Source organism: Aythya marila (genome assembly GCF_965140915.1).
Source record: "Aythya marila genome assembly, chromosome: 3".
Taxonomy (NCBI): domain Eukaryota; kingdom Metazoa; phylum Chordata; class Aves; order Anseriformes; family Anatidae; genus Aythya; species Aythya marila.
Window position 1 is genome coordinate 54669992 of NC_139044.1, and position 23654 is coordinate 54693645.

Consider the following 23654-nt stretch of genomic DNA (forward strand, 5'->3'; position numbering starts at 1 on the left):
GAAACCAGTTGTTTTTGCAGTCTTTCAAAATTATAGGAGCAAAATAGACAAAATACTTTTGAGAAAGAAGGAGAGAGAGATTGAGAGAGAGAGGCAGGTTACTTTTAAACTGGTACAGACATCACCCTAGGAACAGAGATCTTGGATTCACATCTGGTCCATAAGAACTGCAATTTTTCACACCAGCCAACTCACGATTCCTGTTTCCAAAATCTATCTAGAAAATCAGTCCCCCTCAGCTGAGTAATAAACTGGATTTATACATTTGTAACAGAATCCACCATACTTGAGAGGCTTGCACAGTGCTTTGAATGATCCCCTTTCCTGCCCGAGTGAAGTTAGTAGTAAGTCTTTAGAGCAGGATGAAGCACTGAATAGGGTGATGTTCACAATGGTGAACTTCAAAACAGACATAAAATAGAGATCACCTAATTCATTCATACTGATCCAACCTAATTAATCAGCAGTGCTTTTCAAATACACGGCTCCATGGAGCTGTGCAAATAAGATCCATGTATAAAAATGATACGTATTAAAATTAAATCAGAAAATGTTTAGTACTGGTATCACTTTCCTTCTGCTGAACTCTAATTCTACTGTCAGGAGGTGCTTTGAAAATCCCCATTCAGTGGGAACAGCCCTTCACTGGAAAGCAAAAAGGAGAAGATTTTGATGATTTTACATTATGTGGCCTTTCCCAGAACGAGCGCAGTCCCTGATTTCTAGCTCGTGAGAATCACCACGGATAGCGGTTCCCAAATTAGGCTCCTTTCTTCTTGGACATATGCACAGTAAGTTTACGCCCAGCACAGAATGGTGTGGCAATTTAAATTTAAATGTGCTTAAATGAAAACCACGTTTGTCCAATCCTCTGGATGAGAAGAAAACAGCTGTAACATGGCAAGAAGATATGCACCCATTTCTTTTTTTTATGAAGGCCACTGAAAAGACAAAATCAAGATGAGAAAAATCTTAATAATATTTGTCCATTACTTTTTAAAATGAGAGAGAAGCTCATATTATGCCATTCACTTATAATGTTCCTAAAAATCCACCGAGAGAGATAAAATATTAGGGATGGTCTGTTTGGAATGAAAAACAAATAGCAAAAAATTAATTAGTGTACAAAGCAAGCCTATTGTCAGTCCCCAAGTCTTTGCTGCCTCCGAATATAGCATCTGGATTTGTTAATGCAGATGACTCACATTGTTAAGTCTTTGTTGAATAACTAGATGATATTTTGGATTAATAAAATGGTCATTCTAATTTTAATAACATTCCTTTTTAAATTTAAACGAGAAGAAACAGATGTTTTAAGCAGACCAATCCTCGCCACAGGATAGCTGCTCAAGTTCTGTCACTAAATGTCATGGCCTAACAGGGGGAAGGACTACGAGAACTATTGGGCATTTTCAGGGTCAGGCCTTAAACGAGTAACATACTGGGATTTTTTAGAGACGTGTATCTTGAAGGAGTTTGCACCCATGATGTAAAAAAATCTTCTCTTAGCACAGCTTGGCTCTTAGCTCAGCTGAAGCAGGGAGCCAGCCATGGGGGATGCTTTTCTTGAGAAATAGTTTGCCCTCATAGCAAGGATGAGACTGTGGCTTCGACAGCCAGCGGCGCCGTGGCAGAGGGGATGTGAAAGCGAAGCACCCGAGCAGCAGTTGGTGGCAGCGTCCTGTTTGCTGGGGGCAGGAGCGAGCTCAGCGCGTCCGTGGGGAGCGCGTGCATAACCAGCAGCCCCACAGGAGCACGGCTTTCTCCTGCGACAGCCCCTGCCAAGAAAGCCGTGGACATCCCTTTTCCAGCTGGCGTGTGGAGCATCTTTGACCAGATTAACCTCTCCCCATGAATTTGGAGATGGCAGGCATTTCAGCTGCCTCCGGCACAAGGAGCAGCTCCCACCTTGCACACTTAGGCAAGAACAGCGAGCTCCCTTCTGCAGCTTAGAGGCTCCACTGAGCCACTGTACGAGTGAGGAGAATGGCCCAGCAGATGTGACTTACTTCTGTGTACCATGCTCTACATCACCATGGCCAACACTTAGGGCCTAAAGGGATGCAAGCCCTCACAGATGTTGTGCTTATTGAAGAGGCACCTGCCACCTACCAGCTATTTATTGTCCCTCTGCTGGAGTCAGCTCTTTCCTCAGATCTGTTGGCTCACTTTATCCTAATCTTATTTAGGCAAATGGGTCTGAGCTAATGCGGAGTAAGCCCGGTAACCTGGCTCATTTGATCTGAAATGGGTCGGGGAACACACATACCAGCAACTGCACCAGCAGATGGGAGGAGCGTTAGTATCTGGTAAGGGTTATGCTGGCAAAAAGTTAGGATAGTCATTTTAGATGATGTTCAGATAGATGAACAGGTCCTGTTCATCTCCCCCTGCCTCCAGACCCTGCCATCGGTCAAACAGCAAGCAGCAGGGAACGCCCCGTGGGTAACGCTCGGCCCCTTCTCTTCACCCTTCCTGTTATGCCAATGCTACTGGTCGGGCCGTTGGGTGAGTCAGTGCAAGGATCTGGGTAAAAATAAATTTTCTCCTCCTCTCCTCCCCCCTCCCTTGAGTTCCTGGCACACCGTGCAGCTGCACTGACTGCTGCACCAGCACCCCGAAGGTCCGTGCCAGGTGGTTACGGCAGTCACCAGAGCTGCTGGAGTGGGTGCTGTAGCTAAAAGAAATGTTCATGCACCTCAGCCTTCCTCCCTTGTGCCTCCTTTCTGTAAGGGTGAAGCGGGAGCGACTGGACTTTTCAGTTTGTAGGAGTGCTTAAAGGATAAATGTGTCAAAGCAACGGCTCAAAGCTGTGAGGTTGCCTGCTTGGGAGAGCACAGGGATGGCTGGGATGGAGAAGTCTTGAAAACTTCATCTGGCCTCTCCCTGCTCGCTCCTCCATCATCCTCTTCCAGCTTTTGCAGTTCCTCCCTCTTGTCACTGAAAGCATCCACTTCATGTCCCCTACACAGAGGGGCTACAGAAAATTGGCATTAGGGGGAACTTGGAGGGTAGGACTCAGAGGTTTGGAGAGAAAGCAGCATATGAGTGAGTCAGGAATGATACAGCATGACCATACTTTGGGAGGCTGAGACAACTGAAAAGTGGCCTGCAGGAGTTTGGGGTTACCCAGAGAGTGAATGTGCATGTACATGCAAAGGGTGGGGAGTGAAGATAAGGTGTGGGAAGGAGGGAATTACTAACCATTACTGCAAAGGTGGAAGGTGGGGCTCCATCTGAAGGACTTAGGGCTGCTGTATTAGAGATTGTGAATGGTGAAATACTACAGAAATGGGTCAGAAATTGAGTACATCAGGCGAAATCATAATTTTGACTCCCTTGCAAATATTCAGAATCACATACAAATTATAATCATAGGGAAAGAAACTCAGTTTTCAAAGGAAAAAAAAAAAAAAAGAAAAGTGATATCTCCTATTAAAATCCATGCATTTTTGCCTGTACATACAAATATACAAATTGTTTTTCTCTGTGAAGACTTGGAAGTGACTGTAATCTGTTCCTAGAAACAGCACTTAATATTGCAGACTATAGATAATAGTTGTGTTGTGCATCTAAAAAAATATAAACATACTGTTGAAGAAGTTTAGGAAAAAAAATGTTGGATTTTTTTTATTATTATTATTATTCTTGGAAGACCCAGGTTGTTTGCAGCTAAGGTACTGATCTTGTTCATGTTACGAGTTTGAAAACTGTATTGTCAGCCTGACTTTCTTCTGTGCATCACTCCAGCCTGCCTGCCACGGCTGACGACAGAAAGGATCTCTGACCAATAAGTAGCTAGCTGCAAACATTTCTTTTGGTTTCCCAATGGGTTAGCTCCGTCTCTTGCTCAGCAAAGAAAAGACGTGTAACAGACAGGAAAGAGGGGAAGAAACATTGGCAGAGAACTCTGTGATTACTGTTGTACTGAATCTCGTTTAAGTTTTCCAATTTGTAAATGAACAGGATCATAAATTACTCATGTAAAGGAAGGCTGTCCTTTTCCTTGGTTTCCCCCAAATACGATGCTGTTCCCAGACAATGACATAGGATCCACAGACATTAGTGAAATTTGGTTTGAAGGCTCAGATTTCGTCGGTGGGCAAACCCAGAAATCAACACCACCCACTGTCACTGCCAAGTGGGAGATTTTGTTTTGATTTAGCAAAGTGCTCGGGCTGCTATCTCGCCGAAGTACAGACTCCGGAGCTGTTTTTCCTAGAGGCCTCGGTCCACAGAAGCACTTAATCAGGGCTTAACTTTAAGGAAGTGAGTGATCTTATTGACTTCAATGGATGATGCGCATTTGTAAAATCGCGGCATTTAAACGTCCTATTCAAGTGGTCCAAATCCAGTGAGGAGGAAAATGGCTAATGTTGCATTTCCCTAATAAAATCATGTATGACATTCCTGAGATGGAGACAGTGAGGTTTTGAAGTCCTTTTGTTTACGCGTTGCCAGAAGAAATTGATTAAATTGCCCGGGATTAGCGGCTGCTAAAGAATGGCTTGTAATTAAATGGTAAAATGTGTCACTCTCTACACATTTTAGGCCACAATCTGTTGGCATAAACTGCGTTTTTTTTCAAAGTCTGTTGTGACCAGATGAAATGAAACTATTACACTTGCCTTTACACCTGAAAGATTCTTGCTTCACAGCCGGGTATCAACTGCAGTAGTTTACATATTGCATTTGTGACTAAAAAGTAAATATTACATAATAAAGAAAATACTATTCTGTTGTATTTATATATTGACCACACAAGGGTTCTCTTAAACGGAAAAACACCATTACTACTGCTCCAAATACGGAGCTAAAGCATAAAGCTAAAGCTCTGCACTGGCTGCTTACTTTTCTGCGATCTGATTTATGCCTTATTGAAATCAATTAAAAGATTTGCACCGACTTTGGAACGATTTGGATTGGGTGTTTAACTAGTAAAAGAAGTGATAATTTAATAAAAGCCCACATACTTCTCTCTTTTTTTCTCATTAAATCTAATGCCAATCTAAAGGAAGGAAATTGAGAATTACGGTGAATTTGACAACTGTTTCATCTAACCGCACAGTGGATTTCAACATAAAGCACGAGAACCAAACAAAAAAGGGTTTTTGGATAAAGGGATTTCTCGGACACTTGTGGACACCCGGGTCAGATGCAACAGGCTCCTGAACCTGGCTGTGTTTTCACCTGAAAATACATAAATAAGTAAAATAAAAATAAAAATTAAGGAGCCCGATGATGCTGTTTCTTCCAGCATCTCTAAGATAATGCTTTGGAGCTCTTAAAACATCGTTTTGTTTTCTGTATCTCTCTTTGGTGTTACTCTTTGTACGATTTCAAAGCGACTGCTCTGACCCACCAGAAAGACAGCTGCCACACTGCTGTGCAACACGGCTCACTCTCATAGGGGCCTAGGGGTCTGTGTGGATGGCACGGTCAATATAGCACACGAACTGCCAACACTAAGTTCAGAAAATTGTACTCTTTATCCTGGAAAGGAGTCCTGGAACACAGGAGTTTACAGTTTATTGGGGGAAAAAAAAATATCAAGAGAAGAAACGATGCATGGCCAACGTTGGTTTATAGAAAATAATTAAATCGAAGAAACAATGGAAATGGAACTAAAGTTGAAACTGCGCACTTGTGATATCAAATATCAATGCAATCATTTTGCAGCAGATAAAATGCATGGCAATTAGAGCTTTTTTACATTATATTATAATAAATTCATAATTCATGCATACAACGAGAGCTTTTGGAAAGGAGAATTTGAATTTAACAAACACTACCAGTCATCATCTGAGCAAAGATGGCAAAAGGAATTTCAACATTATTTGTGATCTACAAAATTGAACCATCGTTGCTTTGTGTTGTGCTTCCCTTGCACAGACTGCAGTGCCTTCTGTCTGCTTTAGGGTGTGGCATCTGCCATTGGGGAGGAAAAACTGGCATGTGTTGCCTTTTATAGCAGACTGATTTCATTGTGCTGAGGGCCTCTATTTTATAGCCTCTTACTTCCAATCTTGTAGCCGAGTTGCTGAAACAAATGGAAGGAATAGGAGTGGTATAAACTCTTTGGCTTAAAGTGCCATCTTTTTTTTTTTTTTTTCCCTTATTTTCTTTTTTTTTTCCTGGGGAGAACATTCACAAATAAATCTGTATTAAACTTTGTGGGTTATTTTCTTGGTCAGAGGAGTTGTGGAGTATGTCAGGAAGTATTGCGAACCTCAGCTGGGGCGCTATCGGTACACGTTGCCGGGTTTTAAATGCTTATATTTTTGCTCGAATATAAATGTCTTAAGGTACAAACGTGTAATTGATTTTTTTATTTTATTTGCGAGTACACGTGTAAATAAATACACACAAGTAGACATCTATATTTATATTTGCATATGAAAGACTTCAAAAAATCAACTTAGGTGGTTTAATGTGTATAATTAGCGCGCATTTGAATATCGAAAAGAAGAAAATCCAGGAGAAAATGTCAAAAAGGCTCACTAACAAAGATGTAGTATTCTCTTGGCAAAAGCTGATGAATGATTTGGCATGAATTCATCTTACAGTTCTGTTATTCTCTCTCCTACAAAGATGATATACCCCTTTCCAGCAGTTTGCATAGAACTGCAATTTGTTGTTGTTACAGGCTGTAATGACCCTTGGGTATGCACCTGATTCCCCCCACTAGAATTACTCACCATTTTTTTCCCCCCTTCTGTGTTTTTCCAGTAGCCAGATAACATTTCTGCACTTGCAGAGAGAACCGAAAGAAGACAAACACAACTGTAACAGAAGTGTTACCACGACGGACTTGGTGAACGCTGAGACTTTTCAAAACTGGCTCCATTATGGAAATCTGAATACTTCCGACTGTTCAGACAGAACTACAATTAAAAGACATTGGAATCGCACTGGTCATACATTTACCAATAATCTTTGTGGGTAATTCAACATTAGAGCATGAAGCTTCTGCTCTTTTATGTTTCCACAGTGGGTACAATGAAGCCTACCCGCTCATGACGGCATCGCTCTCGAGATGCTGCATTTTTCCCTACCATTATTACCGAGCCTCCTATTTAGCCATTTTGAAATTTGAAAATTGGTTACCTTTGGCATTGTGCACAGAAATATTCATCTGAAACAGCGCATCTCAGCCCCTCGCTGTATTGAAAACGTTTGCTAATATCCCGGTTTGCTATCTACGCTCATAGCAGAGTATTTGATCTCCCCGATGCTTTCATTAGTTTAATGTAGTGTGTGACTATTACTTTATACCGGGGTATCATTTGTAGTAAGATAGCTATTAAAAAAAAAAAAAAAAAAAAAAAGCCATCCTGAAAGATGGCTCAAAAATGTAGGTCATCAGCAACAGCTTTCCATTTGGAGCGAAAGTTATTTGGATGACGTATTTTGATTTTGTGTGTGTGTGTGTGTATCGCTGCCCTCTCATGAGTGTCCTGCGAAGCAAATTACATTGTTTCGGGACACAATTAGCGGGCTGCGGACGCCTGGCTCCCGTTGGTGTGTGGGGAACATATTGGGAAGGGCCCTGTGCAATTAGCGCCAGTGACCATTAGGCTGGGGAGGCAGCTGGACCATGTGGACACAACCGCGAGGGTGCGGAATTTGGGTTAAATTTCAGAACCGTCTGCGCTCAAAATGGTGAAAAAAAATTAAAAATAAGGGGAAAAAAAAAAAAAAAAAAAGGAAAAAAGTGCGTTTTTGGGTGAAATGGGGAGCGTTTCCCTGCCGGGGGAAAAAGCGACACGCTGGGTGTGGGGAGCAGAGCGGCGCCTCCCCGAGGCTGCCCCTCGGGGCCGCCCGCTCCCGCTGTGTCCCCCCCGTCCCCGTGTGTCCCCCCGCGGTGTCCCCGGGGGTGGCGGCGGCGGGGCGCGGATCCTCGCGGCGCGGGCTCCAGTCCGCGTTTTGCGGGTGCGCGGGGCGCGGAGGGGGCGATGGCTGCCGGGGCTCGCCCGCCCGTGCCATGCTGGGCCGGCGCGGCGCGGCCGGGCGTGCGCCTACCCATATCCGGGCTGGGGAGGAAAGGAGGAAAAAAAAAAAAAAAGAGAAAAAAAAAAAAAAAAAGTTTCGTTTGAGCCCGAACTCGCGCACACACGCACAAAAAAAAAAAAAAAAAAAAAAAAAAAAAAAAAAAACTTTGAAGGCGAAGTGGCGGAGCGGGAAGGGGCGCGTGGCGCTGCCAGGCCCCGCTCCGAGCCCTTCTTTCGGCGGGCGGGGGCCCGTTTTTTGTTATTTTTTTGTTTAAAATTTTCCGTCTTTTCGATTTTTTAACTTTTTATCCCCCCTTCTTCCCCCCTTCACTCCCCTCCGCCGCCGTGCCGGGCCCCCAGCCCCGCGATGTGGCGCTGAGCATGGCCGCGCAAGTGGCAGCGGCCCCGGCGGGCGCCGCCAAGGGCAGGGCACCCGGCCTGACGCCGCGGCCCGAGCGGGGGCCGGGGGGCGCCGGCAGCAGCCCCGCGGGGGCCGCCGGCGGCGTGAGCCGTGCGGGGCAGCCCCGGCAGCGGCCGGGCGAGCCGCCGGCCATGGCCAATAACGCCGCTCCCGCCGCCGGGAACGGCAGCGGCACCGCCGCCTCCGCCTCGGAGCCGGCCGTGAAGGACGGGGGAAGCTGCTCGGCGCTGCCTCCGCGCTGCTCGGCGCCTTCCTCCTCCTCCTCCTCCTCCTCCAACCCGGGCCCGGCCATGGAGACGGGGCTGCTCCCCAACCACAAGCTGAAGAGCGTCGGAGGCGATCACCCCGCCGCGCCGCCCCAGCACCACCACCACCACCAGCACCACCAGCACCGTGCCCAGCACCCGCAGCACCATGCCCACCACCACCACCGTGCCCACCACCCGCACCACCACCACCACCACCACCACCACCGCCCGCAGCAGCAGCAGCAGCAGCAGCAGCAGCAGCAGCAGCTAAATCAATTCCCGCCGCCGCCGCCGCCGCAGCAGCCGCCGCCTCAGCACCATCCCGTGCAGAATAACAACAGCAGCCTCGGCGGCGGCGGCGGCGGCGGCAGCAACAACAACGGCGGTGGCGGTGGCGGCGCTGCTCAGCCCAGTGCAGACATGGAGCAGCAGCAACATGGAGGAAAAGACAGTGTTTTGGGCGCTCAGGCCGAGCCCCCGCAGCAGCCGCAGCAACTGCTGAATAAAGGCGCCGACGAGGAGGAGATGCCCGGCAAAATGGGCGAGCCCATCGGCGGCCGCTACGACCACCCCGGCTTGGGACCCCTGGGCGGACAGCAGCAGCCCCAGCAGCCGCCCCCGAGCGCCGGGAGCGGCGGCGGCCTCGGCGGCGGCGGCGGCGGCGGCGGCAGCGGGGGAGGCGGCGGCGGCCCCTCCGCGGTGGGTGTCTCGGAGTTCAATAGCTATTATGGCAACGCTGCCCCTGCCCCTGCCAGCAGCGCTACGGCGAGCCGCGCCGGGCCTTGCTTTGATCAACATGGCGGACAACAAAGCCCCGGGATGGGGATAATGCACCCCGCGGCGGCCCCCAACAGCATGGACCCCCTGCAGAACTCGCACGAGGGGTACCCCAACAGCCAGTACAACCACTACCCGGCCTACGCCCGCGGCCCCGGCGGCCCCGGCGGCGGCGGCGGCGCGGGCGGCGGCGGCGCGGGAGCCGTGGCGGCGGCGGCGGCGGCGGCCGCCGGGGCAGGCGGCGGAGGAGGCGGCGGAGGAGGAGGAGGAGGAGGCGGCGGCGGCGGCGGCGGAGGCTACGGGGGCTCGGCGGCCGGCTACGGGGTGCTGAGCTCCCCGCGGCAGCCGGGCGGCGGCATGATGATGGGCCCCGGCGGCGGGGCCGGCCTCGGCAAGGCTGCTGCCGGCGCGGCGGCGGCGGCCGGCGGCTTCGCGCGGTTCTCCGGGCAGAACCAGCACCCGTCCGGGGCCACCCCTACCTTGAACCAGCTGCTCACGTCCCCCAGCCCCATGATGCGGAGCTACGGCGGCAGCTACCCCGACTACAGCAGCCCCAGCGCCCCGCCGCCGCCGCAGCCCCAGCCCCAGGCAGCGGCGGCCGCCCCGGGCAGCCAGCAGGCAGCGGCGGGCATGGGCATGGGCAAGGACATGGGCGCCCAGTACGGGGCGGCCAACCCGGCCTGGGCAGCGGCGCAACAAAGAAATCACCCGGCCATGAGCCCCGGCAGCACCGGGCAGACCATCAGCAGGACGCAGGTAACCAGCCCCCCGCGCGCCATCCGCCGCGCCGAGCTCGCAGTTTCTTTATCCCTCACTTTTCTGCCCCCCTCCCCCGCCTCCCTTTTCCCTCTTTCTTTATTTTTTCCTTCTTTTTTTCTTTTTCTTTGATTCCCCCCAGCCCCCCCAGCCCCCCCCCCGCCCCCCCCCCCCACACACGCTCCTGCGGGGCCGAGCCTGCCGCCCGCAGCCTGCCCAGCGCGCCGCCCCGCCGGAGCCCTGCTGCTGCTGGCGGGCCCGGCTGGGCGCTGCTGCCCCCCGCGCCCGCACTGCCACGGGGCCGCCGGGGAGACGGCTCGGGACCAGGCTCCCACGGTTACTGCCGGAGCTCCCGCAGGATGATACTTCATCATCTGACAACAGGGCTTGCTTTTTTTTTATTTTAATTTTATTTTTTCATTTTTTTCTTCTTTTTTTTTTTTTTTCTGTTGTTGTTTTCCTCCTTTTTTTTTTTTTTTTTTTTTTTTTCCTCTCTGTGCAGCCTGGCATTTTTCGTTTATTTATTTATATATATATATTTATTTACACCCCCCCCCCTTCCGTCCATTTATGTATTTATTTATTTTGTTATTTATTTATTTATTTATTTTATTATTTTATTTTTTTTTTTTTTTTTGCACGGAACGAGTTGCGCGCTCCCCCAGCACAATTAGTTTCGTCCCCGGCGGACTTGGCCGCGTTGCACAGCCCACTGAAAGCGGCCGGATTTCCCCCCTTTTATATATATATATATATAAATGTATATATACATATATTTTAGTTAATTTCTTTTTTTTTTAATTTATTTTCTTTTTTTTTTTTTCTTTTTCCCAACCCCCCCATCCCACACCCCTCCCCTCTCTCTCTCTCTCTCTCTGTGTGTGCGCGCCTGAGTCACCGCGCTCGTGTGGCGCCCCGCCGCCGCCGCGCTCGGCTGCCCCGAAAACCTCCTTTTTCTCCCCAAAACCCCTCGGCAGCCCTCCCCGAGCCCTGAGCGGCCGGAGCGGGGCGCGGGCAGACCCAGGCTGCAGGCAGGGGGTGCTCCTGCCCTGAGGAGAAACGGGAGACCCCAAAAGGAGGGGTCGGGTCGGTGCGGGGGTCGCGGGGAGCCGAGCGGGGCCGCGAGTTTGAATTGTGGAGGTAAACGGCCCGCAACCGTCCCCAGGCAGCTGCCTCGGCGCTGACACCCAGCCCGCCGCCTGATTGGCTCCCCGCTCGCCAGTGGGCACTCGGCGCCGCCGATGTCAAGAGCAGCACCCAAACCCAATCCCGATCCCAATCCCAAACCCAAGCCCAAACCCGCTGGCGGGACGGGACGGGCACATGGATAGGCCCTGCCGGCCTTCCCCTCACACCCCGTGCCCTCCCGTGAGGCAGCCCCAAAGCTCCAGCCGTGCCCTCCCAGCCCCGATCCGTAGCGTGGATGCCACATGAGGGGCTAGGCTGGGTATGAACCCGCAGCAGTAGCGTGAACCCTAACGCCAACTCGGTGCCTCGCCGAACGCCACCTCCTCAGCACGCAGCTGCGGCCCCGGAGGGAGAGCACAGCGCGGGGAAGGCAGCGAGGAGTCGTCCTGACAGGCACCGCGTCTCCGCCAGCCCCGTGGAGAACCCAGAGAGTCAGGGGGCACCGGGACGGAGCCGCGGGCACCACGCTGCAAGGAGCACCCGGAGCTGCTGCTCTCCTTGTTTCCACGCACAGGCGTGAGATGACGCTTGAGTTCTCGCTAGGAGAGAGAGTCGTGTGAAGGGGAGTAGGGCACGAGAATTTCACGGCTCGCTTTTCCCCTCAACGAGATCCTTCTCTTAAATCTTCCAGTAGCTTTTAGCAGTGAGGAGTAGCAGGAGCAAACGCAGGTGGACGCTTTTGGGGTCCTCAGAGAGCTGGATCTTTCTGTAAAGTGTGTTCTTCAGTGAGCAAAACCTGGAGAAAGCGTTGGATGGTATCACAACTGGTGTATCAATCCTAAAAAATAATCACAGAAACCTTGGGCAGGCTGGCTGTGTGTGTTTGCCTACTTCCAACGGAGCACCCCTGTCGTGTTTTTAGATTTTATTCCACTTCCGTAGTATTTCTTCCAGGGAAGTAAGATTTTTTTCTGTGAACGTTAATTTTTACCTTTTTAAAATTTGCAATAATAAATGAGGTCACTGGAAGCCATCAGCTAATAAGGCTTTGCATGCATACCCTTTCATAATTAATCCAAAAAATTCTGCATTAATTGCTTGCTTTTAAACACAGGTAGTTCACAATTCGTGCCTTTGAAAGCTGGGAAAACCGTGGTCCGATAGAGATGGCACATGCTGCTTCAGAGTGCTATTTCTCACGGCAGAAATTGTTAAAAGTATTTTATTTTTATTGGCGTGAGAGTAAATTCATTATGTCCTCAGTATGACCCTTAGAAATGCTTTCTTGTATTTATGGGTTTATGTCCTCTCTCACAGGTTTCTTTGTTGTTGTTTTTTTGTGTGTGTGGTGTTTTTTTTTTTGGTACTGTAAGAAATAGGTTGCAGCTTAGAAAGAACGGTCTTGCAAGGGCACTATTCTTTGACATTTTTATTTTTATTTTTTTCCTCAAAATAATAGCAATAAAGGCAACTCGGCAGAGCTCTTTATAATAAGATTTTTCCATCCGAGTAGTAAGTGGATAAGATAAGATTTTCTTAGATTTTAATTAATATTTTTAATGTAGAAAATGGGTTGTATAAAATAAAAAATAAATACTTGCTGTTAGCTTACAGAACACAGTTATTTCTGTACATTGTCTTTTGTTTTTAATTCCCAAGTAGCCACCTCCAGGTATGTTGTATCAGTAAGTAGAGAAATTGATTGCTTTTTGAAAGAGTGAAAGGGAATATGCAGTCCAGCATTCGAACGTAAGGCTTCTCTCCTTTTTTTTTTTCTTGATAATCACCTGTGCGTATGCTGTGTGTATGTGTATACACACATTAGAATACACTCACTTGTCATGTGTCTTTGCAAAGCAGATGATGATTGGCCCCACGCCTATAGAAACTATTGTGCTGCGAACAGGAAAAAAAAAAAAAAAACAGGGGGACTGTCAGTAGGCTACAGCATCCGAGATACTTGCTCAGGAAATTCTTGCCTCAGCATGGGCAATTTTTGTAATGTTCAGGACTGCGGCGGCATCCCACTCTGCGCTGAATTCTGTGTTTGTCCAGCCTTTTAAATTATTTAAGGAAATTTTGCTTCGGTTTCATTTAATGTCCTTACCCAGCAGCGAGATGAGATCTGTAAGCTTGAAAAACAGGCCTCTTGTTTCCGAAGAAACGCACATTTTCAAAGCAGATGGATCTTGCTCATGCTGATACGTTGATGCGATTGTGGAGGAGTTTTGTGATGCTAGTGCAGTACCTTGTCACTCAGTTATTTTGATTATCGACGAATTCCTTGGCAGTGTACAAATACTGAACGTCCTGAGGCTCCTTTTATTCCACAGCTCCGATATGCACTGCAGCAGCTTAACACGTTAGGTGGCCTGTCTGTGTGCTGTACGTACCGCTTTCTCCTTCGTGCACGTGCGTAAGGTTTACGAACACCTTACACACAAAGAGAGAGAACTTGGGTCTTTCCAGGAGCACCCACGTAGCACAGGGTGCTGACCTCGTGTTAGAAAAAATCCGTCGAGCTGCTCTCAGTCTGTGTGCGTGTGGATCAGCCGTCTGTTTTGCAACAGAGAAACTCGGAGTGTGCCCCATTCTGCAGCTTTCTGTGCCGAATAGGTTGCCTTTTCCAGGAGTTCTGGCTAAGTCAGGGCTGCGGAGTCCTGACCTGTGTCTGAAGGCCATTAAACAGCTGTTAGTGTGGCAAATAGATTCTTGATGTCTCAGTGGGAGAATAAAATACATTTTTCCCTGTGCATTTTCGAATAAACAGCCTACTATTCACACAGCTTCTATTCAGAAGCTGCAAATAGCAGTATTCTCAGTTAGTAGCATCTATATATATATTATGACTGTGTATTTGACACTTTGTGGTTTGGTGTTCAGTTATTGGTTTCTGTAGCATCGCTTATGTGCCGACGCGTTGAACAGCAGGACCCTGTCTGCAAGGTACAGCGAAGGAGGAGAGATGCAGACCCGTCCGCTGTGTTCCCACCTCCACCGTGTTACAATTCCACCACCGAGTAGTTGATTAGCGTCTTCCAGGCATTCTGATCCAAATCTGGGGGGAGGAAGCACTAATGCATTAATCTGTCACTAAATTTCCTAGTCACGTGTGTGACGTGAAATTTTTGAAATTACTGAGCACGGTCTGCTGGGTGATGCTGTTTCCTTCTGCAATAGTAACCCTACCTTAAAACCAGGTGAAATTCATGCCATGAAAACAAGCTACAGATCTGTTCCTTTCTCACATTTGTGTCTCAAATATTTTATCATCGGTATTTTGAGATTCCCATCGCTAGCATGAGGACGGCAGTAGTTTATTTATCATTACGTCCTTAAGATTGTACCTGTGTCCTAGCGAGTTACATTTCATTACTTTTTCAAAATGTGCCATTTATCAGGAGGCTTAGAAGATTCTCTGTGGATATGTAAAGCAGGGTTGCCTCACTTGCTGTGCATGCACGCTCAAGGCTTCAGAATTTCAGTAGCGTGTGTCTGTGGTAGGCTAGCTTGCTGGAATGTATTTTAAAATTGTGATTATTAAGGTACTTGGGAAAAAAAAAAAAACTTTTTCTTTCAATTTTGGGGCTATTTGCATAGTGCTAAATACATGTTTTGGTAGGATTGAATGAGGACTTTAATTAAACTTAAATTAAAAGTATACCTTAGTGGTTTTCGAATTTGTTTTGAAAACTGGTAATAGAAAAGTGGTATCACGCAGCATTGTTCCTGTATTGCAGAGGAAAGCAAATAAATTTAAAACGTGAAAATCTTATGGAGCCAATCGTATTGGAGTAAAATTGATTTTAGAGAAGCCTTGCCTGTTATTAAATGTAAATATTATATTTTGGTAAAACTGAAGGGTTTGTGTACATCGGGTGCGCGTTTTGGTGTTCTGATCGTAAGGCTACCTTCTGAATTTCTCTGATACATTCCTGTTACCCTGTCCTACACGTTCACACTCTGTTTTATTACATGCAAATGCTCACGTGCTGGCACAGTGCTGCAGCGGTTGAGGTGCAGGTGGGCCAGAGGATTACTTTTGTTTTTCTTCCAGTTCTGGGACTGTGGCATTTAGTGACCACCAGGACACATTACCTCTGGAAAGGCCACATCCACCCAGGATGGTATTCCGCTGCCGTCGAGGAATCCTTAGGTATCAAATTATCCCAAGACACCTTTGTAATTTGCGAACAGCGCATTTTGGGGACGGCGGATGAGTGATGCTCCCAGGCCTACTTTGAGCTAACTTTGCTGTCTCTCAGCAGCGTTGGAGCCGCACGGAATCCCGCCCGCGTTCCTGGCATTGCAGCCCGCCACGCTTCCCTCTGTTGTGCAGGGTGGGGACACAGCCACGTAAGGCGTACCTGCAGGCGGGCATGCCTTGGCACAACTGGAAACGCGCTTCTCTCGGGAATAAATACGGCCTCGGTGCCATAAACACTAGCTTTTGAATAAATCCAGTCTTACTGTGATTGCATTGTGCTCTGGGAGAATGTGAGTGTTACAGGCATCCATTTACTTTCTCTGTTCAGGCAGCTGAAAAGGCGAGTGGCTGAATGAAACGAGGGATTTGTCTGCTGTGGCAGCGCAGCATAGGCACCGCTTAAACCAAAGGCACCGTCACCTGAAATTCAAGTACTCCTTGTGCCGTTTCCTGATCATGTACTCAGTGCCATCTATGTAAAGCCACTGGGTTTCTCGCAGAAATTAAGCTCTGAGGAGAACTGGGCTGAACAAGTGTCCAGGAGCTCAGCTGGTGCTGCGGAGCGTGTTTCCTGATGGGTGCGGTGTAAGGAGCGCCAGTAGATGCTGGGGGGTGCGAGGGCATGCGCAGACTTCCCTTGCCACCAAGTCCCGTCGTTTTCTCTGGCAGACAAATCGTCTTCATTTTTTAAAGTGGACAAATTTGATCCAGAACACAGCGAGGCGTAATGAACACAAAGCGCAAGAAAATTACACGTGACTTTTCAGTTTAGAGCTGCACTTTATCATAGGCGCCGCATATATTCCAGCTGGGAAAATGAGGGGAATCACAGAATTAAAGGGGTCGGAAGGGACCTCGAAAGATCATCGGGTCCAACCCCCCTGCCAAAGCAGGTTCCTTAGAAGCTGAGTCAAGGTGTCCTTCTGTCCCAGGCTGTGTACCTTTCTCTTTTTAAAGAGAAATCCTGCTAGTGGTGTCTCTGGAAAAAGCCTGGAGGAGTCTGGTTTCAGTTTCAATGCTTTCTTGTGGGGGATAGCAGCAAGCATCAGTCTTACACCCCTCTGATTCTCAACTTTGAGAAGAGACAGGGATTTTGTGTGTACAAATCACAGTTACTGTGTCTTGCTTAAAGATTGCTTTTCAGATGGGAATTGTTCTTACAGCGAGTATAAAGTACCTTTTAGCAAGCCCTGTATTCCCTATATAGCTTCCTCTGAAGGCACCTGCAACTATTTAGAAAATTGTCTAATGTAAGATCATTATCCTGATGCTATTATCAAAATGTTTCATTTATATGTTTATTAAAACCGATGTGGAATCTGTGTAAAAGTTGCCAGCATGCACGGTTTGAAAGAGTGCTGATATATAGCGCATTTATACTCCAAGTGTGGTGGGAATGTTAATTCTCTGCTAACCACCAAGCCGAGTCGTGAGGCTGCCGAATTTTTGAATGGGCAGCAGCTCATCTGTGGGTGCACAGCAGAGTTTGGTGGTTCTGCAGTGTGCGCGAGGAATTGCTTTCGGTACAGAGCTATCAGCGTTTGATCTGCTTTCATATTGCTGCTTGCGTTTGAGTCATGGCGAGCCTGGTAAATCTGTCAGAAGGACTGAGTGTGTTTAGAGGTGTGTAATCTATTTATTCCTTTCCTTTCTTCAATTTCAACTACTATTAGTTAATCTTTTGCACCTGGGCTTGCCAAATTGCCCAACGGTGTTCTGCCTTTAAGAGTTCACTGCTGCCCTGGCTCTGCCCTCCTTTGCAGCCTGGTTAGGCTCACAGGGGTACTGGGTTTAGGCTCCTGAGCTGGTGGGTGTTTGTGGAGATGCTTCTGGGAGCTGCAGGCCCTCTCCCCCTCTTGCCTGTGGGGCTGTAGGGGCCTGTGAGGCCCTGGTTTGGCCTCCCCCTGCCATCCCCATTGGCCTTTTTCTGGCTACTGGAGCTGCTGGTGAGGGAGAAGGAGTTTTCTGCTATTTTTTTCTGCTATTTACAAATAAATAAATTAGGTGTATGTGGGGTTCTTGGTTATTACTTCTTTCCTTTAGCATGTTTGCTCAGAAAACAAACAAACAAACAAAAAGTTTAGGAAAATTCTCATGTGAAAGCTACTAGTAGGAGCTTGTGAGCTGTTACTTCAAACTGTTACACTTTTTCCTTGAGAGCTTTCCTTGGAATTTATTTTAGGTGTCTGCTTGCTGAAAAATAATTCTGTAGCAGGTTATTGTTGAACCACAGTTGTTTTTTTACCTGTATAAGCTACAAAATAGTTTATATTTGTTGAAGCTCTTGTATCGAGTTGCTTGCCCTTTGAAGACCATGTGGCCAGGTTTGCTGTTGAGGCTGTGCAGTTAGGTTGGGGCAGCGAATTGCTTCTCCAACTCACAGCTGCTGTGGCAAAACCCTTTCTGCTTAGCTTTCCATTGGGGTGGTAGTCACTGCTCTGGCAACACCGCAGCCTCTCAGGGGTCTGAGCTGTGGCTGCTGTGGTGCAGGTGGGTGCCTGACATTGGCACCAGGTAGGCTCCTTCCACGGCATGGCTTTGGTCACATCTTCAAAGTGTGAAGTAACCTGTGATGTGCAAGATGTGGAGGGCTTTCTTACTGTAGCCAGCTGTACCGGGGACTGTGCTTTCCCAGAAAATCCTGAAAATTAAGCTGATTTTTTTTTTCCTTCTTGAGTAAAGAAGGAGAATTGATTTAGAAAATCCCAAAAGGAAACCCTGTTTTAAAACACCGTTGTAGTCATGTGTACCATTCCCCATGCGGACATGCTTAAATTCACAGATTGATTGAAATGGAGTAGTGCCTCTTTTGCACAAGCAGTGAATTCAGCCGTGGCAAGTAAATTACGTGACTTCAGAAAAATGGTATTAAGTAGAGGTTTGGTGCGGGATTTCTGCATAGCTGCCCGCTGACTGCGTGATCTAAAGATGGCTGCTTGGCTGGAGGATACCTCAGTTTCCCTCTGCAGAGATCAGGATAGTATTTGCCTTTTTTAATTGTTTGGGATCGGGGTGCCGTTTCAATATACGGTGCCACGGAGGACAATTAGGCAGCCTAAGTACTTGCTGTGTGAAGGTATCCAGCCTGTATTGTACCTTCCTTTCTCTCTCTCTTTCTCCTTTTTATTTATTTATTTTTGATTTGGATGGGATCTGAGCTGAGGTGTTCCCAGCACTGATCATATTATTTGGGTGGATTGTCAGACTTTGTTGCTTGTAAGCAGGCTGCTGAAACATCAGCGCTGGAAATTACTTCTGAAAGCAAAAGGACAGGATTTGTAGTTCTTAAATTTAATTCTTTTAAAGTTAAAAATAAAGATAAGGAGGCTTGTTTTGACAGCATCAAAGGACTCTGCTGGTTTATTTACAGCCTTTGATTTGGGCAGAATGTAAGGAGTTGTGTTGTGCGTGCGCGTAGCAATTTGTGCCGTGAATATTTTGGATATTTGCTGCTGATACGAAACACTGGTATCGATGGCTGGCTTTCAGGCATGATTTATGGAAAATAATCGCGCTTCTGTGACTGCATCCTTTGCGTCCCACCGTCCCTGAGCCCCTTTGAAATCCCCAGGTCCCCAAACCGAGGGTGCCCCTCAGGGGGGCCGGTTCCCGGCGCGGTGCGGGCAGTGCCCGTGGACGTTTCCTGCAGGCAGGCAGGCAGCGAAGCAGTTAGCTGCTGCGGCGTCACATGAGCACAATATTTTCCCCCTGGCCGCTGCCAGCAGCTATCTTGCTTTTCAACAACCTCGCTGGCCGGGCGGCGCGCCAGGACGCCGGGACGGCCCCGTGCGTGCGCGCCTCCCTCCTCCCTGCCCCCAAATCCTCCTCCTCCTCTTCCTCCCCTTCCTCCCCAGCCGGGCAGCTTCGCCCCGGGACCTCCCCTTTCCCCCCAGCTCCCGGCCCGGCCGGGTTTGCATCCCCTCCCACCCCCGGGGCAGCCCCCGGCCCAGCCCCTCGCAGAGGGGTTTTCCTCCTCACGGCCTCGAAGACCGACCTTTTTGGTGGTATTTGGGGAGTTTTTAGCTTTCCACGGAGTGCTTTTTTTTTTTTTTTTTTTTGTTGTCGAGCATGCGGTATGCAAATACAGGGGGAATAGTACTACAGAGCATTTTGTTGTGGTTCTTTTAAGTATTAAAAACACATTTTGCTTTTCTAATAAACCCCATAACCAGGCCTTTTAATGTTTTGATATAAATAGCAATTACACTAACTGAGATCCAACCACAAAGAAAAAGAAAACACTTAAAATCATTCAGAAGAGAAATTCCCAACTTAATTGAGCTCTTCCTTTAAAGAGGAGGGGCTGGTGAGGCAGCATCTGGAGCAAGCTGCCCTGTGCTGGAGAGCCACTTTTGTGATGTTCTCAGTGTGTGTATGGATGCCAATATTCTAAAAAATAAATAAAGATTATTATTAGTGCGGGACCTGAGTGCTGCAACAGTCTGAGCTGTCAAGAGTTTTGTGTATGGATGTTGCTGGGGCTGCCTGCCCCCAGAAGGCTTTGCATTGCCCCCAGTCCTCCTCGTAATTCTTCCTAGCTCCCTTCCCTGGGAAGCTTCCCTGTTGGGAGAGAGGTCAGAGGGGGCCTGAGTGCCCTGTCACTCCACGAGGGTGTGGGCAGTGTCACGGCAGTGGATGTCCTCTCCTTTTTCTGAAGATGCTAACACTCCCATTTCAGTTCTGTTATGGGATGCGGTTGCTCAAGCCTTTTCCTCTGCTTAATTTGCCTGCAGGGAGAGTGAAATGTGTTTGTCGAGTACTTGCTTCTGTCTCGTTCCTTTCCTTAGCAGAGCTCTGCTACTTCCTTTTATCCAAACACTGTGATCTTTTTTTGTTCCTTTGCTATGATTTCCCTCTTTAAAATTTCATGGTATCTCCAAATTCATCTTTCTCACTTTCCAACTCATTGGAGTGATGGAAAAGCCATCCATATTATCCTCTGCCATTTTAGAGTTGTGTGAAAGCGAGCAGTGTGACCACATATCCAAGGAGAGGATAGCTTTTGAGTGACCCCGGTACCCATCGCTGCCTCCGACTTGCCTTTGCTCCTCTCTATCCTCCAAGGAATCTGTGCATGAAAACTGCTAGGGAATGAATGACAGCGGGGAGAGCGAGCCCACCAGACAGCCTCCTGCGTGGGCAGCTCTCCTGGCAAGAGGTTAAGTTGGGTTTGAAAAAACAAAACCCCAAATCCTAATAGGATTAGAAGGAGTCATAAAAGTAGCACCTGTGGGTGATGGTGCCATTTTCTTCAGGTTCCTCTAAAGCCGATGCTCTTATGTAATAGTGGACAGAGAGAAGAGAGGGAAACAAACAAAGGAGAGAAAAGACAAAATGTAAATGTGACATGGACAGTCTTTCTTTTTCCCCTGGTGTGGCAGTTGTAGTTAAAAATCTGTTTGCCCAAAAGATATCTGAGCATGTCAGCTTGAAAATTGGAGTGTGGTGTTGTACCACGTGTGGTAAGTGTAGAAAAGATGGGAGCTGAGGGGAGGGGAAAAACATTTTGCATCTAACTGTTTATAGTAAGTAATGAATGTGATGTGCAATTTTATAGTACCTAATAACTTCATTTCAGAATTCCTTTTCCTTTTAATTCTTTTCAGAAGATTGGGGTGAGGAGGGAAGGACACTGCCAGGGATGTTTGGTTGTTGTTACACCACATTGTATTTTCTTTGGGGATGTTTGTTTAAGATGGTGAATTAAGCCTGTTTATAAGTTAGTTAAGGTGCTGTCTTTCTTCTAGGAAAATACCTTAGCAATTCAAATAAGAACAAAGGCCCATTTCTCCTTGCCTGGTGACTTCTAAATTTTGCTCTCCTTCTAAAAGGACTGAGATGTGTCTTTGCAAAAATTCTTGTTCCTTAGAGAAATCTCAGGCTTGCCTGTGATAGTTACTGGGCTTTTAGCTTTCAAAAAGCAAGGGTCTGACTCATCCTGTTTGTTCCTTCTCTCTGCTCCAATTCAACATTTTTTTTCTTTGGGTTGATGTCTTTGCTTGAGGAGATGGAGAAAGAAAGTAGATGCTTCTTGTTAAGGGCTACAGCTGGTCATGGTATCATAACAGAAGAGTCAATTATGATTTCTGATCTCTCTGATCTCTTTTTTTTTTACCTTCTTTAAGTCCTTGAGCACATAGATTTGACTTATTCTAGCAAGTTGCTTCAGCCAGAGTGCTAGGAATAAGGAGAAATGTAGTTTTCTTTTTAGAAATGGGGTTATCTTAGGTGCTTATCTTGGGGTTTCTTAGATGGAAGGAGACAGGATTTTTTTTCCCCAATTTATATCTGATACAGACCATTCAGTGACATGTTCTGCCTATTCCTCTGGTATCCTGTGGATATTTGTCTGAAAGGCAGCTTATTCTTTTTGACTTCTGAGGATCAGGAGCTGAAATTAAGAGAAAATTAGCGGGAGAAGGGTTGAAACATGTAAACATACAGGACAATATGTATTGAACTAAACAGGTGTGTGCCTTTTGTGCAGCCATCAAGCCAGAATTTCTTTGGGGAAAACTGAAGTCAACTCAAAAGCCTGCTTTGTTTTCCCTGTTTGTTTGTATTTCTCTGTAGCTGCTTGTTACGCTGGTTGGGCACTCTGTCATAGAACTGTGTTGCTAAAAGATCTTGCACCTTGTAGTGAGGTTCATGGTCATCTGAAGGTGATCCAAGGCTTGACCTCTGCCAAAAAGACTGGTCCCATCCTTTTATCAGCTCCCTGCTGCTTCCTTTGTGTCTTAAGGTGAGCTGCATCAGCTCAATGACTTGTCTGAAGACAAATCCCACAGAACAAAACCCATGAATGATTATCTTTCAGCCTGGTCATTGAGCTGATCTGACTTGCAATGTAGTCTTGCAAGGCCAGGGCAAGCTTCCCCCAGGGTGGGGGTCAGGGCAGGACATCCTCTCTGGATGGTACTACAGACCTGAGCCAGCTTACACTCCTCACGAGACTGCATCTTGAGCATAAAGGTACTCTGTAAATAAAAATGGATGTTTTAATTTCTCCATGCTTTTCTGGAGCAGGGAGTCATAGTTATTTCTCTTAAAAAGAAACTGAGGCACAGAGTGAAAAGAGACTTTCTTTCTTCCTCCCAAAGATGGTAATTACAGAATAGGCATTCAGTATCTTTAAAAAACAAAACAACAACAACAAAAAAAAACCCTAACTTTCAAGGGTGGGACTCATCTGGCCATATGTATTGCAGGCATTTATACCTGATCTTATTGTGTGGGCTTGTCTTTGGTGTAAAGAGAGAGACATTTCTTGGTGTGAATCATCTCAACCCAAAGCAGGCACGCAATACAGGTCTAATGAGTCACGCTCCTAAAGCTCCACATTTTCTCACTCACTGTAAAGAAAGTCTAAGCTGATAAGTTCAGGCATTGATGCCAAAGGGGAGGTGAAGGTAATTCCTTCCACTGTTTGTAATGTTTTCAAATCATAGAGGTAAATGAATCCACATTTGTTTGGAGATGTGGACTAACCTTTCTCATTACCTTGGTGAAACATTAGAACTAATGGCTTTAATAGCTATTTCTTGTTAAGCTTAAGATGCATTAATGTTCTTTTTTTGTATGCCTATTCAGAGCTTTTCCTGCTGTTGCTTTTGTTATACATTAATTTTTTCCATGCAAGAACTGTCAGTGTTTCTTTTCAAGAATATTTGTAGGCACAAAGCATTCTGGCACATCTGAAAATACTGGGATGAATTTTCATAACGCTTGACCTAAACATCTAGGTTTGAGATCTCTGTGCATAGATGCAAGCTTTTGACTTGGAAACAGGGCAGTGGTTTTGTCCCACAGGTATTGCTCCACAATCCATTGGAAAACTGCTCATGTTGCTGGTGCTCAAGCTAAATGGACCCGTCCTTGCCATTGCTGCCCACAGGGATGCTCCTACTGCTCTCCAGCCCTCCCATCAGTGGTCCTGGTTCTGTGGGATGACAAAAATGTGCATGCGGTGAGGCCCTTGTTGGATCACAGGGGCTGTGCTTGGTGCAAGGAGGGAGGGAGCCCACCTGCTAAGTGGAGAGGTGCCACCGAGGGAGCCTGTCCATGTGGGAATAAATTACTGGGGATGTGATCCAGACCCAGCCTACTGGGGGTATGATCCAGACCCA

General features: G+C 47.4%; 1 protein-coding gene across 5 annotated transcripts in view; it reads left to right on the forward strand.

Moving 5' to 3' along the window:
• Nucleotides 1-8156: 8156 nt before the first annotated feature.
• Nucleotides 8157-23654, forward strand: part of ARID1B (AT-rich interaction domain 1B) — a 321991-nt gene continuing 306493 nt past the window's right edge. For 3 of the 5 annotated variants that reach the window (XM_082757126.1, XM_082757129.1, XM_082757128.1), the window contains exon 1: nt 8157-10193. In XM_082757126.1, coding sequence (XP_082613252.1) covers nt 8373-10193 — 1821 coding nt within the window. In that variant the 5' untranslated portion in view covers nt 8157-8372. The remainder of the gene's footprint in view (nt 10194-23654) is intronic. The other 2 variants (XM_082757127.1, XM_082757130.1) reach the window with 1 other exon arrangement.